General features: G+C 49.5%; 3 protein-coding genes across 3 annotated transcripts; 1 reads left to right on the forward strand and 2 right to left on the reverse strand.

Annotated features, from left to right (window-relative positions):
- Positions 1 to 3,606: 3,606 nt before the first annotated feature.
- On the forward strand, positions 3,607 to 6,427 carry LOC131211127 (uncharacterized). Its single transcript, XM_058204484.1, has 3 exons — positions 3,607 to 3,720; positions 3,789 to 3,973; positions 5,827 to 6,427. Exons 1-3 carry the CDS (start codon positions 3,613 to 3,615, stop codon positions 6,425 to 6,427), a joined length of 894 nt encoding a protein of 297 aa, XP_058060467.1. The 5' UTR covers positions 3,607 to 3,612.
- Positions 6,428 to 10,490: 4,063 nt separating this feature from the next.
- Positions 10,491 to 11,561, reverse strand: LOC131207541 (uncharacterized). Its single transcript, XM_058200159.1, has 3 exons — positions 11,183 to 11,561; positions 10,915 to 11,104; positions 10,491 to 10,845 (listed from the first exon to the last, which is right to left on the reverse strand). The coding sequence occupies exons 1-3, from the start codon at positions 11,559 to 11,561 to the stop codon at positions 10,491 to 10,493; spliced, it is 924 nt and encodes a 307-aa protein (XP_058056142.1).
- A 4,475-nt stretch (positions 11,562 to 16,036) lies between these two features.
- Positions 16,037 to 16,865, reverse strand: LOC131207542 (uncharacterized). The gene is made up of 2 exons (XM_058200160.1): positions 16,442 to 16,865; positions 16,037 to 16,377 (listed from the first exon to the last, which is right to left on the reverse strand). Exons 1-2 carry the CDS (start codon positions 16,863 to 16,865, stop codon positions 16,037 to 16,039), a joined length of 765 nt encoding a protein of 254 aa, XP_058056143.1.
- Positions 16,866 to 17,204: the final 339 nt, after the last annotated feature.

Below are 17,204 nucleotides of genomic sequence, written 5' to 3' on the forward strand. Positions count from 1 at the left end.
AAAGTTCAGTATTGAGTAGACTTCGGTCTTTTCGTCAAATTGAGCGCAAGGCCAAAACATACCTTGTTGTTCTTGCGAAAACACCCTCAACCAACATGTCTGTAGCATGTAATTGTTTTGCCGTCAATAAACTTCTTTTCTTCGCTCACCCTACACGTTGCAAAAAGGGCACCCTGAAAAGCGTGTAATCCGGAGCGTGATGCATCGCGAAGCGCCGTTAAGTAGGGAAAATAATTTCCGGCGGCAAAACGACACAAAAAACTCCGAGGCACAGGCACACGATGACGATGACTACTTACCCCCGATCGGGTCACGATTAATGTCGGTCCCGGTCCCGAGGTTTTGTTTCAATGCTCGTCCGTGGAGTTCTGTCACATTTCGTACCTTTTTATTAGCCGCCAATTTGGGCTTCGCAAGTCCGCGGGCCATCCGGCGACCGCAAACCCCGGCCAAAGTGGGGCACGGCACTAGGTGACGAAGCGATCCACTAGCGATCCGGCCACTTGAGCCGAGGTGAACAGGAACGCCTCCGTAGGATAAATCAATCAGCCATGCCGTCATCCGAAAACCCGAAACCCCGTGGTTATTTTTGTTTATTATTTTCCACCCCAAGATAGGTGATATTTATCCAATTTCTGGTTTCCCATTTCAACGGGGCGGACCGGTGGAGCCGGACGGAAGGAAACTCCAATTTTCTCGCCACCAGCCCGCTGCCGATCGGCGATGATTGTGGGGTGCCTTGGCCGTACGCATGTGTTGCTCCGCTGTTTGCGCCTCGCGCAAACCCATCGAGAAGGCACCCCGCTCGTTGGTGTGCCCTCTGCCGGGTCCCGCTCCCGAGTGTGTGCTTTAAATTATCGCTATCGCCTAGCCACCATCGCCAAGAAACGCGGTAACGAGGCGATGCGACCTGACTTCGGACGACAGCAGCCGGAGCTGCCCTGCGGTGACTGCACAGCTCCCAAACTACTTAGCGAGCATAAAAATCGTGATTTATCAATGAAAGTTGCTCCTTTATCGGTCCGATCCGGTTCGGGAAAATGGGAGGAAAAGTGAAAAACCCCTTCCGGACGACGTGGGAGCTGGATTTCCGTCGCGGAGCCCACGGCGCGAAAACGTAGCGTTCCCGGTGCCGGACGACGATGATGGCCGCCGATCTCGTCGTGATAAAAAGAATCGTTAAGCCCCCCACGGCCACGGGTACGGCGTCGCGGGATTGGTTGGTGCGGTGGTGCCCCCTTTTCCCGGGGCATGCCACATTCGTGCTAAAAAGGAGCTTGGGACAAGAAAAGAAACACACCAACACGATTGGGTGACCGTGTTCCGGGTACTCTTCTGGAACGCTGGTTGAATCATTTCTGGACCGTAAGCATCCGAAGCGACACATTCCGGACTCGCTGCCGTCCGTGACATTCTACAGCTGTCAGTGCCCCCGGGGACGGCGACATTTCTTCCCGTTTTACCGTTTGTCCGTCATGTACCAACCACCAAACGGACATTTATTCAGAGTTAGTGTTTCTATTTAAAAGACAACGTCTTTCGAAAGCACAAGTCATAGAAAACCGTCTTGCAAATGTTATGTTCTGCCCAAAGAAGGTTTGACAAATCCTCCTGGAATGAAAATAAAATTGGAAGAAATGGAGTACACACATTGGAAGAAAATTTTTTAAATCACAAATTCCCGGTACTTATTTGATAGAATGTATATAAGATAAAAGACCCCCAAATTTAGGTATACATTATTTGTAACAATATTGTGTGGATAATTATATTCCTAACAAATGTTTCATTTCATAATATTATTCAATAATACCATAAAATATGTACCTAAAAGGGCACATTTATATGTTTAGAGGAGACAAAATTTTTACTCCCCTTGTATAACGCTCACCCAGATTTTAGAGCTAAAAAAATTGGGAAAAAGGTGCGCGTTATACACGGAAAAATACGGTACATCCAATTGTGAATACTTTCATTTAAAACATTGAACTGAAATACATAAATAATGATGCAATATCATAGACCACTCATTGGATATTTATTTGCTTGGCATACATGCTTCAGTATGATTGTTGGAAAATGGGTAAGGTTCCATTTCAAAGAAGGATTATTTTCGTATGCTTTTCAGAGTCTATCAGCTCGTGCTTCGTGGTCCGTTACTGGCTTCCAAATGTTCCATCACATATTCCTATTAAAATATTTGCTCCGTTAAATTGCCCTCTCGTGGGAGCAGTTAATTCATGGGCTTGTTAGTTTACGCAGGATAATTATTCGTTCGCTAGATGAAGCTTTGATGGCAAATGATAATGATTTGGAATTACTTTTTCGAAACACTGGCGGCCTTCCGATATCATCATCGTGACTGAAATGACAGTCCATATCACGCTTTCACGTAAGGACGCTAGTTAACTTTCACAAACTATGTTGGTGTTTCATTGTAATCTGTCCGCCTAAAACATCTCCTAGAAGTATGCGAAAAACAGATTGCCCCAAAAGCGCAACATGCCAATAAATGACGCTAAGGTCCAAGTTCTTCACCTGCACTCCTAGAACCTAGGCGGGGTTATGTGAGTAGTTTCGACGCAATGAATGTGTGTGTGCAATTAATATTTTATGCTTTTGAAGACAAACAACATCGGAGGATAAAAGAGACTCCAGAAGGGCTGCGCTATAAAGCGCAGATCACGCTGCTTCCAGTTTGCCCGTTGCACTCTATTTATGCTCAGCGTGGCAACATAATCCCGGAGCCACCACCGGTCGGTGTGTTGACCGTTGGGGGAACTAGTCCGTCGGATCGATGCACTAGGGCGCCCCGAGCAGGACTCGTTGGGCCTCGTTCGGGAGAAAATGGTTTCACTTTGCGCACGGGCCGGGGGGTTACTGCACCAGCCTTAATGGTCATTTTCCTGTGGCCACCGGCCAGCGCACCGGATGGCGTGGAAAGTGGTTCTGTTTGCTTACCTGAGGTGGTGGGCCTCTGCGAAAGGAAAACGGCAAAATTTCTAAACAAGTTCCTTAGATGGGCGTCGATGGCGGTGGCGATGGTGGCCACGAAACGAGAATGTTTTCCCCCCCGGGTACATTCCCCGCGATGGTTGATGGAAAAACAATTTCACTGCCCAGCGGATGCCGATGCCGGAGCGGCCGACTAACGACATCGTTTTTCCTTTCCACAGCCGCCCAAAGGAGCGCCCTCGGTCGGTCGGTCGGTTTCTTCGCCAATTTAACCTACTTCGCGCGCCCTCCAGTCCCCTGGCGGCACACGCAGGACGGAAACCGGTACCGGTCGTGCCGATCAGGTTCTTCACCTGCTGGCCCTGCTGGAGCCCGGGCGCTCCAGGTGGCGTGGCCGGGATGCTGCCGGGGGTCGGTGCATCTTCTCGCCTGAGCCGCCTATAAATACGCCTGCCGCCGACGACGGGGCGTAGTTTTGTCTCTTCGCCGCCGCTAGGATCAAGATGTGCAGTGGCCACCGGGCGTCGTGCAGTGGTGCAACGGTGTAGTCCAGTGTAGGCCCCCAGTGTATTGAAGCGTCCGTGAAGGGCGTCCGTGCGTGAACCAGGGAAACAGCGACCTCGAACTCGAAGCACGAAGCAGCATCCCGCGGTGAACATGGCGAAAGTGGTGATCCGTCTGGTGCTGGTGGCGGTGGTCTGTGCGTTGGTGGCACTGATCGAGGCCAACCCTGCGGTGGACAGTGGCAGTATCGTGAATCACCTGGTGAGGCGTTAACCACCCCTGGCACCCGGTCGCCCCGGCAGTAATTCGCTAATCCATGTCGTTCAAAGGAGGCCGAGCACGGGACGCTCAGCAAGGCGGCCCTCGAGGACGGCTTCATCCGCAGGCTCGGCGGCAAGTGCACGCAGAAGGACAACAGCTCGTGCGTGATGCTGAAGCTGGTCACCTACATGAACCGGATGCTGAAGAAGTCCTCCATCAGCCTGAGCGACAGTGTGGAGCTGATGAAAACACGGTAAGGTCACGCGGCGAACGTGTTGATGGAAGGTTGAAAAGGGGGATTTGTTGGGCAGCAAAGCAAAGTGGTGCTCCAATGCAAGATCCCTTTTCATGAACCGCCATTCCGTCGATTGGAAATTTAGAGTAGTCGGTCATTTCGGTTGTCGCTTTGAGCGCTCCACTTGGACGTGAGTCATTCGTCAGACTTTCTCGCTGCATACTTTTAGACTTTGAGCTCGATCGTGTCAACAAAAATAAACTCTCTGTGGCTTCGCTATGTTTTCAAATCATTACTGCTTTTATGGCCTGGAAGCTAAGGCATCCCTTCATTGCGTGTTCTTTAACGATCGTCTCGAGTCCATTTGGGCTTCTTGCGCTTATCACTTTCACTCCATTACCCTGTGATTTCCAAATTCGTCGAGTGCCTGTTGCCTTCCGCGTTGTGGTTTTATTATTGTTTTATCTCTCTCTCCCTGGCATTAACGAAGGCGTCATTTATTTAATGCTTAATCCTAAATATAAGAATATCTTAAAATTGGATAGTACACAAGACGACATAAGACCACCAGAAGAACCAATGAAGAATATTCAACTTTTTACCAGTCATGATAAAGACAAGTGCCGACGATGCACAGCCTCAGATTAAAGGCCAACGAGTCACTGGGTCTAGGATGAATCGAAGAATATTGATTAGCATACAGACATTCAACTGTGATATTGGATGACTCCTGACAACCCACCTAGGATAGATGAATATTGGCCATAAGGCGTTAATGAAAAGAGTGTCTTGCAACAAGAAAAGGAGCTTCAATGTTAGTAATGATGAAACTATCCGACCCCATTAAGTGTAAGGATGATACAACCGTAAGAAGGAGTTGCATGAGTAGCAGCACATGAAAGAGTTTTCAAACACAATCCGTCAGTAAGATCCTTTGAACCAGCTTATGATAAGCCCTAGCATCATGATAGCCCTGTTGGTAGTTTCCTCGTAACTTTCCTTAACGATAAGTTTAGAATCTAATACCCTAGCTTACCTTACCGACGGAGCGGACACACCGTTACCAATGCATCAAAGGTTGAGTGCATATACGAGGTCTTGAAGCAGTAGAAACAGATTAAGGTGGTCACGTCGTGTGCTGGGGCTATGGCTGGGAAGCATCACAGGCTACGCAAAAAAACTCAGTCTCTGCCCCTGGTAGGACGTTTTGAAAAGAACTCCCAGTAATGATTTCAGATATTAAAGTTTTGGTCCTCCCCGAGTCTTCGACATATACTATTTACATCGCATGATTAGATGCGCTCTCAATCCGCTGGCTGATAGGTTTCTGTGGACCCTATTGTGACGCTCTACGTAAAACGGGAAAATGAGAAATGATTGGCCGGCCGACGTTTGCTTTGTAGACGGCCGCCCTATAATGCCTATTTGCTTATCAACCAGGCCACCCTATCTGTGGTCCTTCCCATTTTCACAATCACCATTGACTGACTACTGATAGGCCAGGGCCTCGAGCCCGAGTGGTTGCGTGAGGAGAATGTTTTTGCATTAATACCGAACCGAAGATGTCGTGGCGCCGTCGGGCATACCGAACGAGGGTTCAATCAGCCGTCCGGAGTCTCAACCGGAAGATTGAATTATGCCTCCTGCTATTGTTCCTTGTTGGAACCCGTGTGTTCCACTCCTCCCGGCGTTTAGATACGTGGCCCAGTGAATATTCGATAACCTATGTCGGTGCTGCGGTGTGTCCTTATCGAGTGATGTAGAGAGATGGTAGCCCCGAGTTGGGGCCACATGACAAAGCAATCGGAGCCTGTGTAACTTGGTGTAAGGGTTATTGTTTGTGAACCACTTTGTTGTGTTTTCGTCCGCAGGAGCGACGAGCAGCTGGCGACGGACGCGGACTCGGCCGAGGAGCTGGCGGTGCTTGGCCGCGCGAACACCTCCGACGACCACAAGCTCAGCGTGATGGTGGCCGACAAGATCTGGCGCTTCATCCACAGCCGCAGCGTCAAGTGGCGGGCGGCGCGGGCCGCCGACGTGGTGGTGGCGTCGGGCGAGGGTGGCAAGTTGAACTTTGGCATCTCGCTGGACACGCGTAAGTTGTTCGAGGAGGGTCGCGGCCGCCTGAAGCAGCTCGCTCCGATCCTGGGCGCCGTCATCATGAAGGCCGTCCTCGTTGGGGCGCTGGTGCTGAAGGGCGTGGCGCTGCTCGTCGGCAAGGCGCTGCTCGTCTCGAAGCTGGCCCTGGTGCTGGCCAGCATCCTCGGCATCAAGAAGCTGCTGCACAAGAAGTACGTCACCTACGAGGTGATCGCCCATCCGCCGGAACCGCATCACCACGTGGACACGTACAGCTCGGGCTGGGCCCGGGCGCTCGACGGGTTCGTGGAGTCGTTCTCCAACGAGCTCAACCGGAGGCTCATCTCCGACCCGCACGAGATTGCCTACCAGCAACAGCTACCCACCCACTAGGGGGGGCCTGGGGAGGGCTGCGAGGTACCTGTGGCGCCGTGCGTTGCGGCGTGCGTCGCCTTAAGACGTTTCATCTGCCAAATTCTTCTTTCATCGAGACACTCGAGGCTTGGGGAGCTTTTATTGCAATAAACTATTTATTTTATTTATGTTTACACTCTGAAAGTGGGCTTGTTTCGAATGCGTTTCGGTAGTGGACTGCTTCAAACTTTGAAGGAGATTGTTTTGTAGGAAGAACTAGCAAATTTCGATACTGACCTCGACACTGGCAACCAACTGTAACGGAAGACATACCAGGGAAATAATGCATTACTCTGACCATCGGTAGATAAGCAGGCACATAATGATAGTTCTTTGATCGAGGGTCTAATATGATTTCCAGCTATTATTTCGCAGTACCATAAACTTACCGCTCTTCAAATGCTCACTGTAAATTTTATTTGAAGTAACTCAAGATTATTGGTGACCGTAACAGGATCTAAGACGAATGTTCTATCCGATAAATCATTAGCTAGTGCTGTAACATAACTTATCAACGGCACTCAATTTCTGCTTATGATCTACAGGCCTAAGACCCATGCAATAGTTCAAGTCATATTACCATAAGAGTCTATACACGCTACATATTCACCGTCCCCCATGACATATTATTAGCAAAATTGTAAAAAATGGGTTGCGCACCTCTTATGGTTTGCTGGTTTCGCTCGTATCTAGTAAATAGGTGTTATCGTGTAAGTTTTAAGGATGTATTGTCTCGCCCCTTTGTTGCAACCTCAGGAGTACCGCAAGGCAGCATCTTAGGTCCTTTGTTGTTTAATTTATACCTTAATGACTTGATGTCAGTGGTTTCTTCGTGTCATCTGTTATGTTATGCTGACGATGTTAGGTTATACAGTAGCATTAGGCACGCAAATGACTGTGACAAATTACAAATGGAACTTGACAATGTTTGGGCTTGGTGTTGTCGAAACGGACTATCGCTCTGCATACCGAAATGCCAAACAATTAGTTTTAGCCGATCGCGGACCTCCATTATCCGAACATATACGTTCGGAGATAATGCTATTGCGAGGTTTAATCAAATTAGGGATCTTGGTATTATTCTTGACGATAAACTTACATTTAACGACCACTTAGATTCCCTCATTTCTAGATCTAACCGACTATTAGGTCTGGTAGTCCGTATGACCCGCGATTTCCGCGATCCGGTATGTCTCAAATCTGTCTGTCTCAAATACTGCGGTATTGTCCGTTCGGTCCTCGAGTACGCCTGTGTTGTTTGGAGTCCTTATCTTAATATATACATGTCCCGCCTGGAACGTATACAGCCCAGGTTCACCCGCTACGCCATTCTTCGATTACCTTGGTATACCAGAGACTCTATTCCGAACTATAACACGCGCTGTCTGTTGTTGGGCCTTGAACCATTATGCTCCAGGCGGGCCACTGCACAGTGCTGTTTCGTTGCTGGAGTTATGAACAACACGATCGACTCCCCGTCGTTGCTACGCCAACTACATCTGGCAGTCCCGGCTCGCTCGCTGCGTTCTATTCCGGGTCTCGAAGTCGCGTTCCGGAAAACCAGATCCGGGATGTTATTTGTACTACACTACCGGGAACTACAAATATTTTGACTACCACAATTCTGTATCCAGTTATCGCCAGCGTCTACGTTTGTCAGTGATCGATGTTTGTATGTCTTAATTTATGTTCAAACTCGCCCCTGTCCGGTGTATAATATAAGATAAATGTTTGTAATAGATTCTAAGTTACCTACGCTTGATTTAGCCGTACGCTCGTCAAGCTGGAAATACAAATACAAATACAAATATTACCTGTTCGCTTTCGATCTCTTACAGCGACTGGACATTTTATGAAAGGATGTGTGTATATTTTTGTAAATCTTTGTTTAAATTCGTGTCGCTACCCAATTGAGCAAACTGTAAGTCGTAATGAGGCTAAATGTGAACGCTATCTGCAGTGTTAAGTTTGGCGATGTTGTTGTAGATTGACCAAAGAGGGTGCAAACATTGTTTGCGTTTTCAAAGAAACGTCTGAATTTGAAGCCCTTCGTTGGCTCAGTTTTATCAAAAACATAAACTTATAAACATTAGTAAAAAGGTTAGCACACGGTCACCAAATACCTTAAGAACGTCGGAAACTGGGAAAATCATTTCTAAAATAAAGAATTGGCCTTTCAGAATGATTTTTGTAGCTTGCGTAATGGACTTAATGGCGTTTGTGGGGATCGTTCGTTCAGGGATGGATCGCTGAAGCCGATCCTGACGGAATTCCTTTCGCTAATTTTCTTTATTTCCGTTGGAATTCGTAAGAAATGGGGGTACATAATTCGAAAGGAGGTAAGTAAGGTAACACTCGTAGCAATGCACGAAAGAAAATCAGTTTCCGTCGGAAGCTGCAGGGAAAACATTTGGGAAAACGCTACCCGCGACGATTGGGAAATGAGAATGAAATGAGGCGTGGCGATAAACGATTTGAAAATCTAGTATAATTGGATAAAGTCGTTAAACAATGTTTAGGCCCGCAATGTATTTGGAACGAGTGAAGATATTCTGGGACGAGTAAAGTCCAACGGAAAAGTTAATAAAAATGCCTAGATCCGGACACCGGGCGTAGTTTCGCTATAACTATTCAACATAATCTTCCTCCACAAATTGGTACCTTTCAACAACTACCTTCAGTAAAACAGCGCACTTTGCCAGAGTGAAACTGTACTGAAAAGCTTTTCCGGCTGGACCGTATCCTGTGTTTCATCGTTCATACCTCGATTGGCTGGTACGCCGTCAGGTATCATGTTACCACTTGCCACTTAATTAATCGGCTGCATGTCTACGGCCACCGCCGTGCAGCTGATCATGCTCATATCGTAACGCTTTCGAAAGCATCCGAACATGATACGAAATGTGAAATCCACCCCATCCCATCCTAGGTACAGGTGCTTATTACAACACACGCTCTACAAGCGAAGAGAGCACAGGAACACAGGTCTGCATCCTGCAGGTCTCCGAAAGGGTGTTTACTTTCGACTCCGACCATAACGAACACTTCGGCATCGACCGCATCGACAGCCCTGTAGTTTCCGCACCACCAGCGGTCCAGCGGTGCTCCACTTCGCCGTGCCACTCGTTTCACGACTCGTTGGCGCTCGGACGTCCGGAGGCGGCCCTTTCCAGAATTGATAGACTGCAGACTAATTGATTCATAAACACTTTCGTTCGCTTCTCTCCATCACTCGGACCGGACTAGGGCACCCTTCGGTGAGTGAGGATTTGCATGTCCAGCCTCAATCCCCGTCTCAGTCCATTGCCGCTGCCCAACTGCCCCAATAATGCCCGCACGACTGCACATTCCTCGGGCATCGGGCCGAAGCATGACACGAAGCAATCGGCACGGTCTGCTGGGTGGCTGACTGGCCGGTCCCTTAGTGGGTCAGTATGCTAGCCGGCCAGTGGGTGAGCCTGTTAGGTTCTTTCGGAAGGCACCCGACTAGAAAAGGACATGGACGTCGACGCAGGTTCACTTTTCGTCGCAAGTAGCAAATAAATAAATAAATATTTTATTGGCGCAAAACTCTTGGAAACACACAGGCACAGGGGACAGGCTTTCGGACTAAGACAAGTGGGGCCGGCAATTGGCAGGGGGGGGGGCGGGGCCCAGTTTCGTCAGCGTTGTCCGACCCGATCAGCGCCGGGGCCGACCGGGGGAGACATGAGAAACAAATAATACAACAGACGCGTTACGGACGGGTTCTACAGTGTGTTGGCGCTCGGCACTTTGGTTATCCTGGCGGGGGTCCTGGGGGGGGTCCATGTCCAGAATATCTGGACCATGTCCCATTCTCGCTCCCTCTCACACTTACTCTCTTTCTCTGTGTCACTCGTGGACCCGCGGTGTCCTTCGCAAGGTTCTTCTCTCTCTCTCTCTCTCTCTCGCTGCTCGCGCCGCGCCTATCGCCGCACCCTAGAGTGCCGTTTCCGGTCCGGTCCGCAGGCGACGGACGGCGACGGGTTCTGCTTCGGGATCCTTCGGGGGGGCTCCCGCTTTAGAGGTACTTGGCTGCGCCCTGGGTCGGGTAAAAGTCCTGCCGCTTGATCTTGCTGCCGGCGCTGAAATGATGACGCTCGTTGCCGCTGGCGACCGACACGGGCTGGGCCGGCGAGCTGCCGGACTTGTCCGCGGCGGCGTTGGCGTCGACGACGGCGGCGTTCACGTTGCTGGCCGCTCCCAGGCCCCCGTCGGCGCCGTGCAGGGCCGACGGCCCGTCGTGGTGTCCCAGGTGGCCGCCCAGTCCCATCGAGTACACGTCGTTGCTAGCTCCCGGGAAGCCGTGGTGGAAGTCCATACCGTACGGCATCATGAACGGTTCCGGATGGTCAAAGTACGGCGGCGGCATAACGCTGTAGATGAGTCGGGAACGTAGTCAGATCCTTAGGATCGGAACCCAAAACCCAAAAGTGAAAACTTACGCGACTGGTTCCATGAGTTTCTTGAACGTCATCATTGCTACGACAATTAGGGCAATTTTAGCGACCAAAAAGGCCTTAATCGCGAGCAGCTTCACACCGGCGATGGCAAGCGCATACCAACCGATCTGGCTGAAGACCAAGAATGCGGGCACGAAGAAGCGCATATGCTTGCGGGTCCTTCCACGGGCACCTGCCACCGGGAGAGATTGCACGTGAGAGAGAGAGAGAGAGAGAGAGAGGGAAGGAGGCATGGGACACGACGACCTACCATCGGCCTTCCGGAGCAGCGACACCTCGATATAGTTCGGATAGTCCCCGGAGCGCTCCACGTTGACGACCATCGGACCAACCGAGACCTGGAGGGCGTTACCGCTGAGGAAGTCGAGGGCGCGGGACGAGCGGCCTTCGACGGCGAGCGGGATGTGGTCGACCGGCTGGACGCTGAACACGCCGAAGTCGATCGAGCGGCGGTCCTTCAGCTTCTGGATGACGTCCTGCGCCAGGCCCGTCACGCAGCTCACGTTGTTGACGCACGACCAGCTCAGCTCGCCCACCACCCCACCGTCCGAGGCCGGCGACGCCACGCTCGCCCCCTTCACGGCCACCACGCAGATCACCAGGATGGAGATCACTTTCTTGAACGACATGCTGGCTCCCCTTTGGCTACTTTGTGTTCGACTGTTCTCGGCGCAAGGCGTTCTTGGCGCTCTGGAGGGTTCACACGCGCGCACCAACACTCACACAAACACACACACACAGATGGCCTACGCACACACACCAACCCGCTTGCTGCTCGACGATCGCTGGCTAGCTCTCATTCGGGCACTCCGCCTTATCCGATGTTATCACTAAACACTAAGAAGCCATAAAATGATGCTTTTGGCGAGGATCCAACGAGTTTTATTCACTTCACAGTTGGTGAGCAGCCCGGGCCATCCCCACCCGGCGGCCCTCGCGGGAGCGGGATGGCCTGCGCCGGAAAAGCGGCTGCTGAAGCGGACCGACCGAGCGCGGGGAAAAGCCTTAGGAAAAGCCCCCGCCAAGTGGCAAATTCTTCGCCGCGCCCTTGAAGGAAGAAAAGCGCACGGGCGCGTTCGGGTGGGGCGCGTTTTCAAATTGGATTAATTAACAAGCCAGGCACGGACACGCAAAACATAGCACACACGGCGGATTGGGGGGGTTCGGGAAAACCGGGCGCCTGCGTCTGTGTGGGTTTTTGCGTGGGTTGTTTGTTTGCCATCCAGCGAACCGTCGGACGGGAAAAGTGTGCCAACATGGGCCTTTCGGTCCGCACCGGACCGGGGCCCCCAAGGACCGCGCGCGCAGGCGTTTAGGATTTTTCACTTTTCATTCGACAACCAACCCTGTGCCGGGCTCCTGGCCAATGCACGCCCTCCCGGCGCTTGTTGCGTGGTTGTGCCGCATGACTGGAGGGAAAAGTTTTTCACTCGCCCGCGACTCGGCGCAGTAGAATGCGTAGAGGCGGGCCCCGTTTTCCCGAGCGATCTCCCGAGCATCCTGGGCCGGGGCCGCAGACAGTCGAGCCGTCGGGCCGTTTTCACTGAAAGCTAACAAGCCACGCCGCGTTATCATTAATCGGCGGCGTATCGAGGCGCGATCCTCCGGGGCCGGGTTGGGTGATGATTTTTCACTTTCCATCACTCCGGAGCGACAAGAGCCACCGTGTGGCACTGTGGCGAATAGCTCGGTGTTTACATAAGCCGGGCAGCCAGGCGTTGAAAGAAGGACATAATTTATGGGCCGATTTGCCCGATCTGTCATTTTCCTAACCGATGCATCTTAAACCACATCCCGATCTCATCGCCCAAGCGCTGCAACATAGTGGTGATATGTTGTAACGATGTTTTCTCCTTTCGCTGGTGATCATGCTCGATCATGCTCACGTTACACTGTGATCGTTTGATCCGTGTACGTAAAGTGGCCCTCTAATCAACCTTTCTAACACCAACGACCTTCGGGCCTGTTAATATGGTAATAAAAAATACCAATCGATAGCATAGACGTGGAATGACAGCAAACATTCCGTCTATTCAAAGGATTGTGTACGTAAAGCAATGGCAAACATTGACCGACGCGAAACAGCACCAGCATAAACCGCGAATTCCCCGAACCCAGATTACCGTCCAAAGCCGAGCGACCCGCCACGCGATCGTTAAACTTAGCCAGAGTGCGCTGCATTTCCCCACGGTCGCTGACCATTCAGTTTGAGTCCATTGGGGCCCTACTTTTCCACAGCCGAGGGCCAACCGGGAGAGCCGTACAAGCAAATACCCAAATCAAACATATTCAGCAGAAAAACTACGCCAACAGCAAAACGTCACGCACCGAAGGGCAGCAGGGAATGGGCAACAAAGCGGGCTAACCGGACACATTGGACCGGGCGGTGCAGTGTCCGGCTGTGCAGGGCCAAAAGAAACCAAAAGTAAACGAAACATTCGCCACAAAATGTGTTAAATGTGAAAACTACTGCCGAAGATCGGCAAACTGAGCGATTCCGTTACGGACCGGGCGTGGCACATATGCTCGGCAGCCTTTTAATGATCACCGCTGCTCGCACGGACGGATTGAAAAGTGCATTCATCACTCATTGATTGCAGTAATTCACCACCTTTTTAACCAAGCTTAGGAAAAATGCTGCATTTTTGTACAAAAATAATCCGTATCAGGGTTCTTTTCACACTATTTCACTCAATATTCATTCGTAAAAATTAAAAAGAAACGATCGTGATCGAGTTTTCCTGTCGCCACCTGTCTGGTTTTCCATTAAAAATGTAATAAGTAGCAAGATCTTAATCGCATTGCGATCGAAAGACTTCAACATTACGTTAAGCGAGGAACCTACGTTGAGTTACATTTTGCAAACTAAAACTACCGCAAATGACCGTTGGGTTGTACTTTAACTTCGAAGGATAGTTTCAGCGTTTCGCTAGATGTTTTCAATTTACGCCAATTGGTGATAGAACTGTTCCTCGAGATGTTTGGGGTACAGGTTAAGTCAAATATATATTGCACAAACATCCTGACTGGGCGTTGTACAAACTTTCTTATTTTCTAATCTTTCTGGTAAATTCAGTAAATCAAACATTACTTGCTGTTCGTAGTACTAAAATTATTCCTCCTTGTGATGCACTCCATAAAATCTTCAATGAGAGTGTAGAGTTCAATGAATGTCCCAATGCTATTCATTGGCTGATCTAGAAAAATCTGTTTAAAAAATATCATTACTGTGGTGTTACTAGACATCATCGTCCATGCCAAAATGGTCGAGGACCAAGCTTTGCCGATAATTTTGAGAACACACTGTCGTTAAGAGAAATATTTCCCGTTGAAAAATTATCATGTTATTAGAAGAAATCATTCAAATGGAGTGACGATCCTGTCGATAGATAGCGCAAGCTGTGCTAAGTCGCTCCGGAACCTATGCTGAAGCAATTTCAGTTACCGTTGGTAGAGAAAAGAATAATATTGTTGTGGTATCCGTCCAGAGATTTTATTTGTGAAAGCTAACGTTTGGAATAAATAAAATTTTAATTGCCACGTCCAAGTTATTTGTTATCGATTGTCTTTGATTCAATGGATAAAATAAGTGAATACGAAAATGTTAATGAACAATGAATTTCGATCAACAACAAGGATTCGTTGAGTCTAGCGAAGCGCCATGAAAACTTAATGTGGAAGCTTTCTGTCGGGAAAACTCGCATCTCAAAAGCTCTTCGACAGATCGTTGCGCCTAACAGATGCAACCCCATCCAGCAGATCACCGTTGTCAGCAGGTCTCTTATTTCTGGTTTGTGTAAGTTTCAATCATTACACTACGCTCTGTAACGGTCCAAAATCAGCACATTTACTACTAAATTTGGAAATAGCCACTGGCGCACGAAGAACCCTTGCATGATGCCCAACGGTTAATAATTAGGTTGGCTAATTGTTTTTCGGTAGATGGCTTTAGTGATCGATAAATTGTAAACTATAAATCATATCGTTTCAAGTTTATGCACGTTTTCAAGCCATTTGCGCAAAAATGAACTCACAAACAAGTTCGATCACAAATAACAAGAACGAGTGCCACACCAATCAACAGGAATGAAACTCGGAACTCGGAATGAAACTCATTTCTTTAAGGGATGGTCACTAGTGATGATAAATAAGTCACTTACGACAATATTGTGTGAAAACGACTGTGGTCAAAGCGTGAAGAAGCAGCTCAAACGGTGGCTAAGCTACGACTTACGGCCAGGAAGATTCTACGGTGGACTTGAAAAGGATCATTTATTATTATCTACTACATTGCTACTGTTGCTTGCGTATACCCAAACACTAAATTTATATCTCTACTGCCAACAACTAGATCGATTGAAACTATCGATTGACCAGAAACGGCTAGAATCGGCCATCAGACGAGGTGTTGTGTTGCATTAGGACCACGCAAGGCCACAAACGCCTATATTGAATCGCAGTAAAACTCCGTGAAAAACGTCTATATTGACTCACAGAAAACTTCCCTACTACTCTGGGAAGTTTTAATGTATCAACCGTATAGTTCGGACCTTGTTCCAAGCGATTACCACCTTTTCCATCTTCCTGAGTGATAAGAAATTGAGATCGAGGAAAAATTGTGAAAATAGATTGCTAGAATTTTTCGCTTATAACGACCAAGATTTCTATAACAATTCTAATTCTTGTATAATATTTTGAAATGCATGCAAAAATAATGCATTTCTCTTTAGCCAACCTAATACTTTAAAAATGGCCATGCTTTGAAAAAAATAATTTATTTGTGCATATGAGACAAGGCCTCGATGCCGTAACACAAAGTTGTACGCAGAAGTTTATTGCCTTAAAGCAACTTACTTTACTTACCGCATAAAAAAAATTATTAGAAAAAAGATACTCAAAGTTATAAATTGTGGTTTCATCAAATTCTTGACAAAACCATTGCGAGGAAACAAAACCTTAGTTCTCATTTGACTGATTAGCGCTTGACCAACCACGATGATGGACCGATTTCATTTATTGCGCCTTTGGGATGTCTAGTAGCCGAGCTTTTCAGTTACACATGTAATAATAAATTAGGTAATAAATAAATTAGGTTCGCCCGCGGCTAGTACTTGTAGTTCGCAATTGGTGCCCATCCGTTGTACGCCAGTTGGTTGGCGACCACGTCGCTCTTTGGCGAGCGGCGTTTCCGGTCAGCGTGCTGAACGTAGTCATCCGAGTGCACCTCGAAGTGCTCGTCGTTGTGCCGTCCCTTGTGGTCACCCTGTTCGGTGAGCTTCTTCAGCCCCAGGATGGCCGACAGGAGCAGGGCGACCATCGACACACCCAACGCTTTCAGTGCCAGCAGTCCGACGCCACCGAACCCGAGCGCAGCCAACAGTTTGCCCATCATCAGGCCCATCATCATGATCGCCCCGAGGCCTCCCTTGTCCTTTTTACGAGCCTCTGCAAAAACAAAACCAGAGACTTGTCACCACGGCACGGCGCGGATCATCAGGGAGTCACTCACCTGCAACATCGGCAATGACGTCCTGATCCAGCGACCCGAAGGCAGTTCGGATGGCGTCCTGAATGTCGCTCCGCTTCAGCAGCTGACCGAAGTTGATCTTGATTTCGTGGCTCTGCAGATACTTTCCGACCCGTCCGAAAACGGACCGATCCTCCTCCGTCACCTCGTTGAGCGATCGCTCACGTTCTTCACCGTCGGACACATCCACGATTTCAACCCCCGGGAACAGCTTAACCACACTGACCTCTTCCAGTTTGACGGGCCGTGCGAGGCGCTTCAGCAGATGGCGTGCCACTTTTGCACCGTGGCAGGACAAGGAGCCTTCCCCGGTACCACAGTCCTTCTGATCTTTCGCCACCGACAGAGCCGAACCGATGGCCAGCACACACCCGAACGTGACCACAGCACCTAGGAGCACTTTCATGATGGATCAGTCCCACGGCAGTATCGTTTGTTCACACGATCGGCGGGCAATAAATCACAGTTCACGGGCGAGTGCGGTGACGAACGAGCTGTCTCAGATCTGGTGCACGAACGGATCTTCTACCGGGAACGGCTGGGCACCAACTGACGACTAACTGCAATTGCGCAAGCCGCTTTTATACAGGTAAATTATCCACTTCCCCGGTCCCGTGATCCTCAAGAATGGTCCCGCGGCCATGATCGAAATTATTGCTTCTCTCTCCCTCGGGCCCCAAGATCCGGAGGCCCAAAACCGAAAAGCGGAACTGGAACACCGGGCTGGGAGCCGGGAGCACACTCC

This window comes from Anopheles bellator, chromosome 2 (assembly GCF_943735745.2).
Source record: "Anopheles bellator chromosome 2, idAnoBellAS_SP24_06.2, whole genome shotgun sequence".
Taxonomy (NCBI): domain Eukaryota; kingdom Metazoa; phylum Arthropoda; class Insecta; order Diptera; family Culicidae; genus Anopheles; species Anopheles bellator.

Excerpts from the sequence above, each read along its gene's own strand:
- LOC131211127 (XM_058204484.1), top strand. The coding sequence starts at position 3,613 with ATGGCGAAAGTGGTGATCCGTCTGGTGCTGGTGGCGGTGGTCTGTGCG. Across the intron at positions 3,721-3,788 it reads GCAGTATCGTGAATCACCTG|GAGGCCGAGCACGGGACGCT; the intron begins GTGAGGCGTTAA and ends TGTCGTTCAAAG. Across the intron at positions 3,974-5,826 it reads GTGGAGCTGATGAAAACACG|GAGCGACGAGCAGCTGGCGA; the intron begins GTAAGGTCACGC and ends TTTCGTCCGCAG.
- LOC131207542 (XM_058200160.1), bottom strand. The coding sequence starts at position 16,865 with ATGAAAGTGCTCCTAGGTGCTGTGGTCACGTTCGGGTGTGTGCTGGCC. Across the intron at positions 16,378-16,441 it reads CGTCATTGCCGATGTTGCAG|AGGCTCGTAAAAAGGACAAG; the intron begins GTGAGTGACTCC and ends TTGTTTTTGCAG.
- LOC131207541 (XM_058200159.1), bottom strand. The coding sequence starts at position 11,561 with ATGTCGTTCAAGAAAGTGATCTCCATCCTGGTGATCTGCGTGGTGGCC. Across the intron at positions 11,105-11,182 it reads GCTGCTCCGGAAGGCCGATG|GTGCCCGTGGAAGGACCCGC; the intron begins GTAGGTCGTCGT and ends TCCCGGTGGCAG. Across the intron at positions 10,846-10,914 it reads AAACTCATGGAACCAGTCGC|CGTTATGCCGCCGCCGTACT; the intron begins GTAAGTTTTCAC and ends ACTCATCTACAG.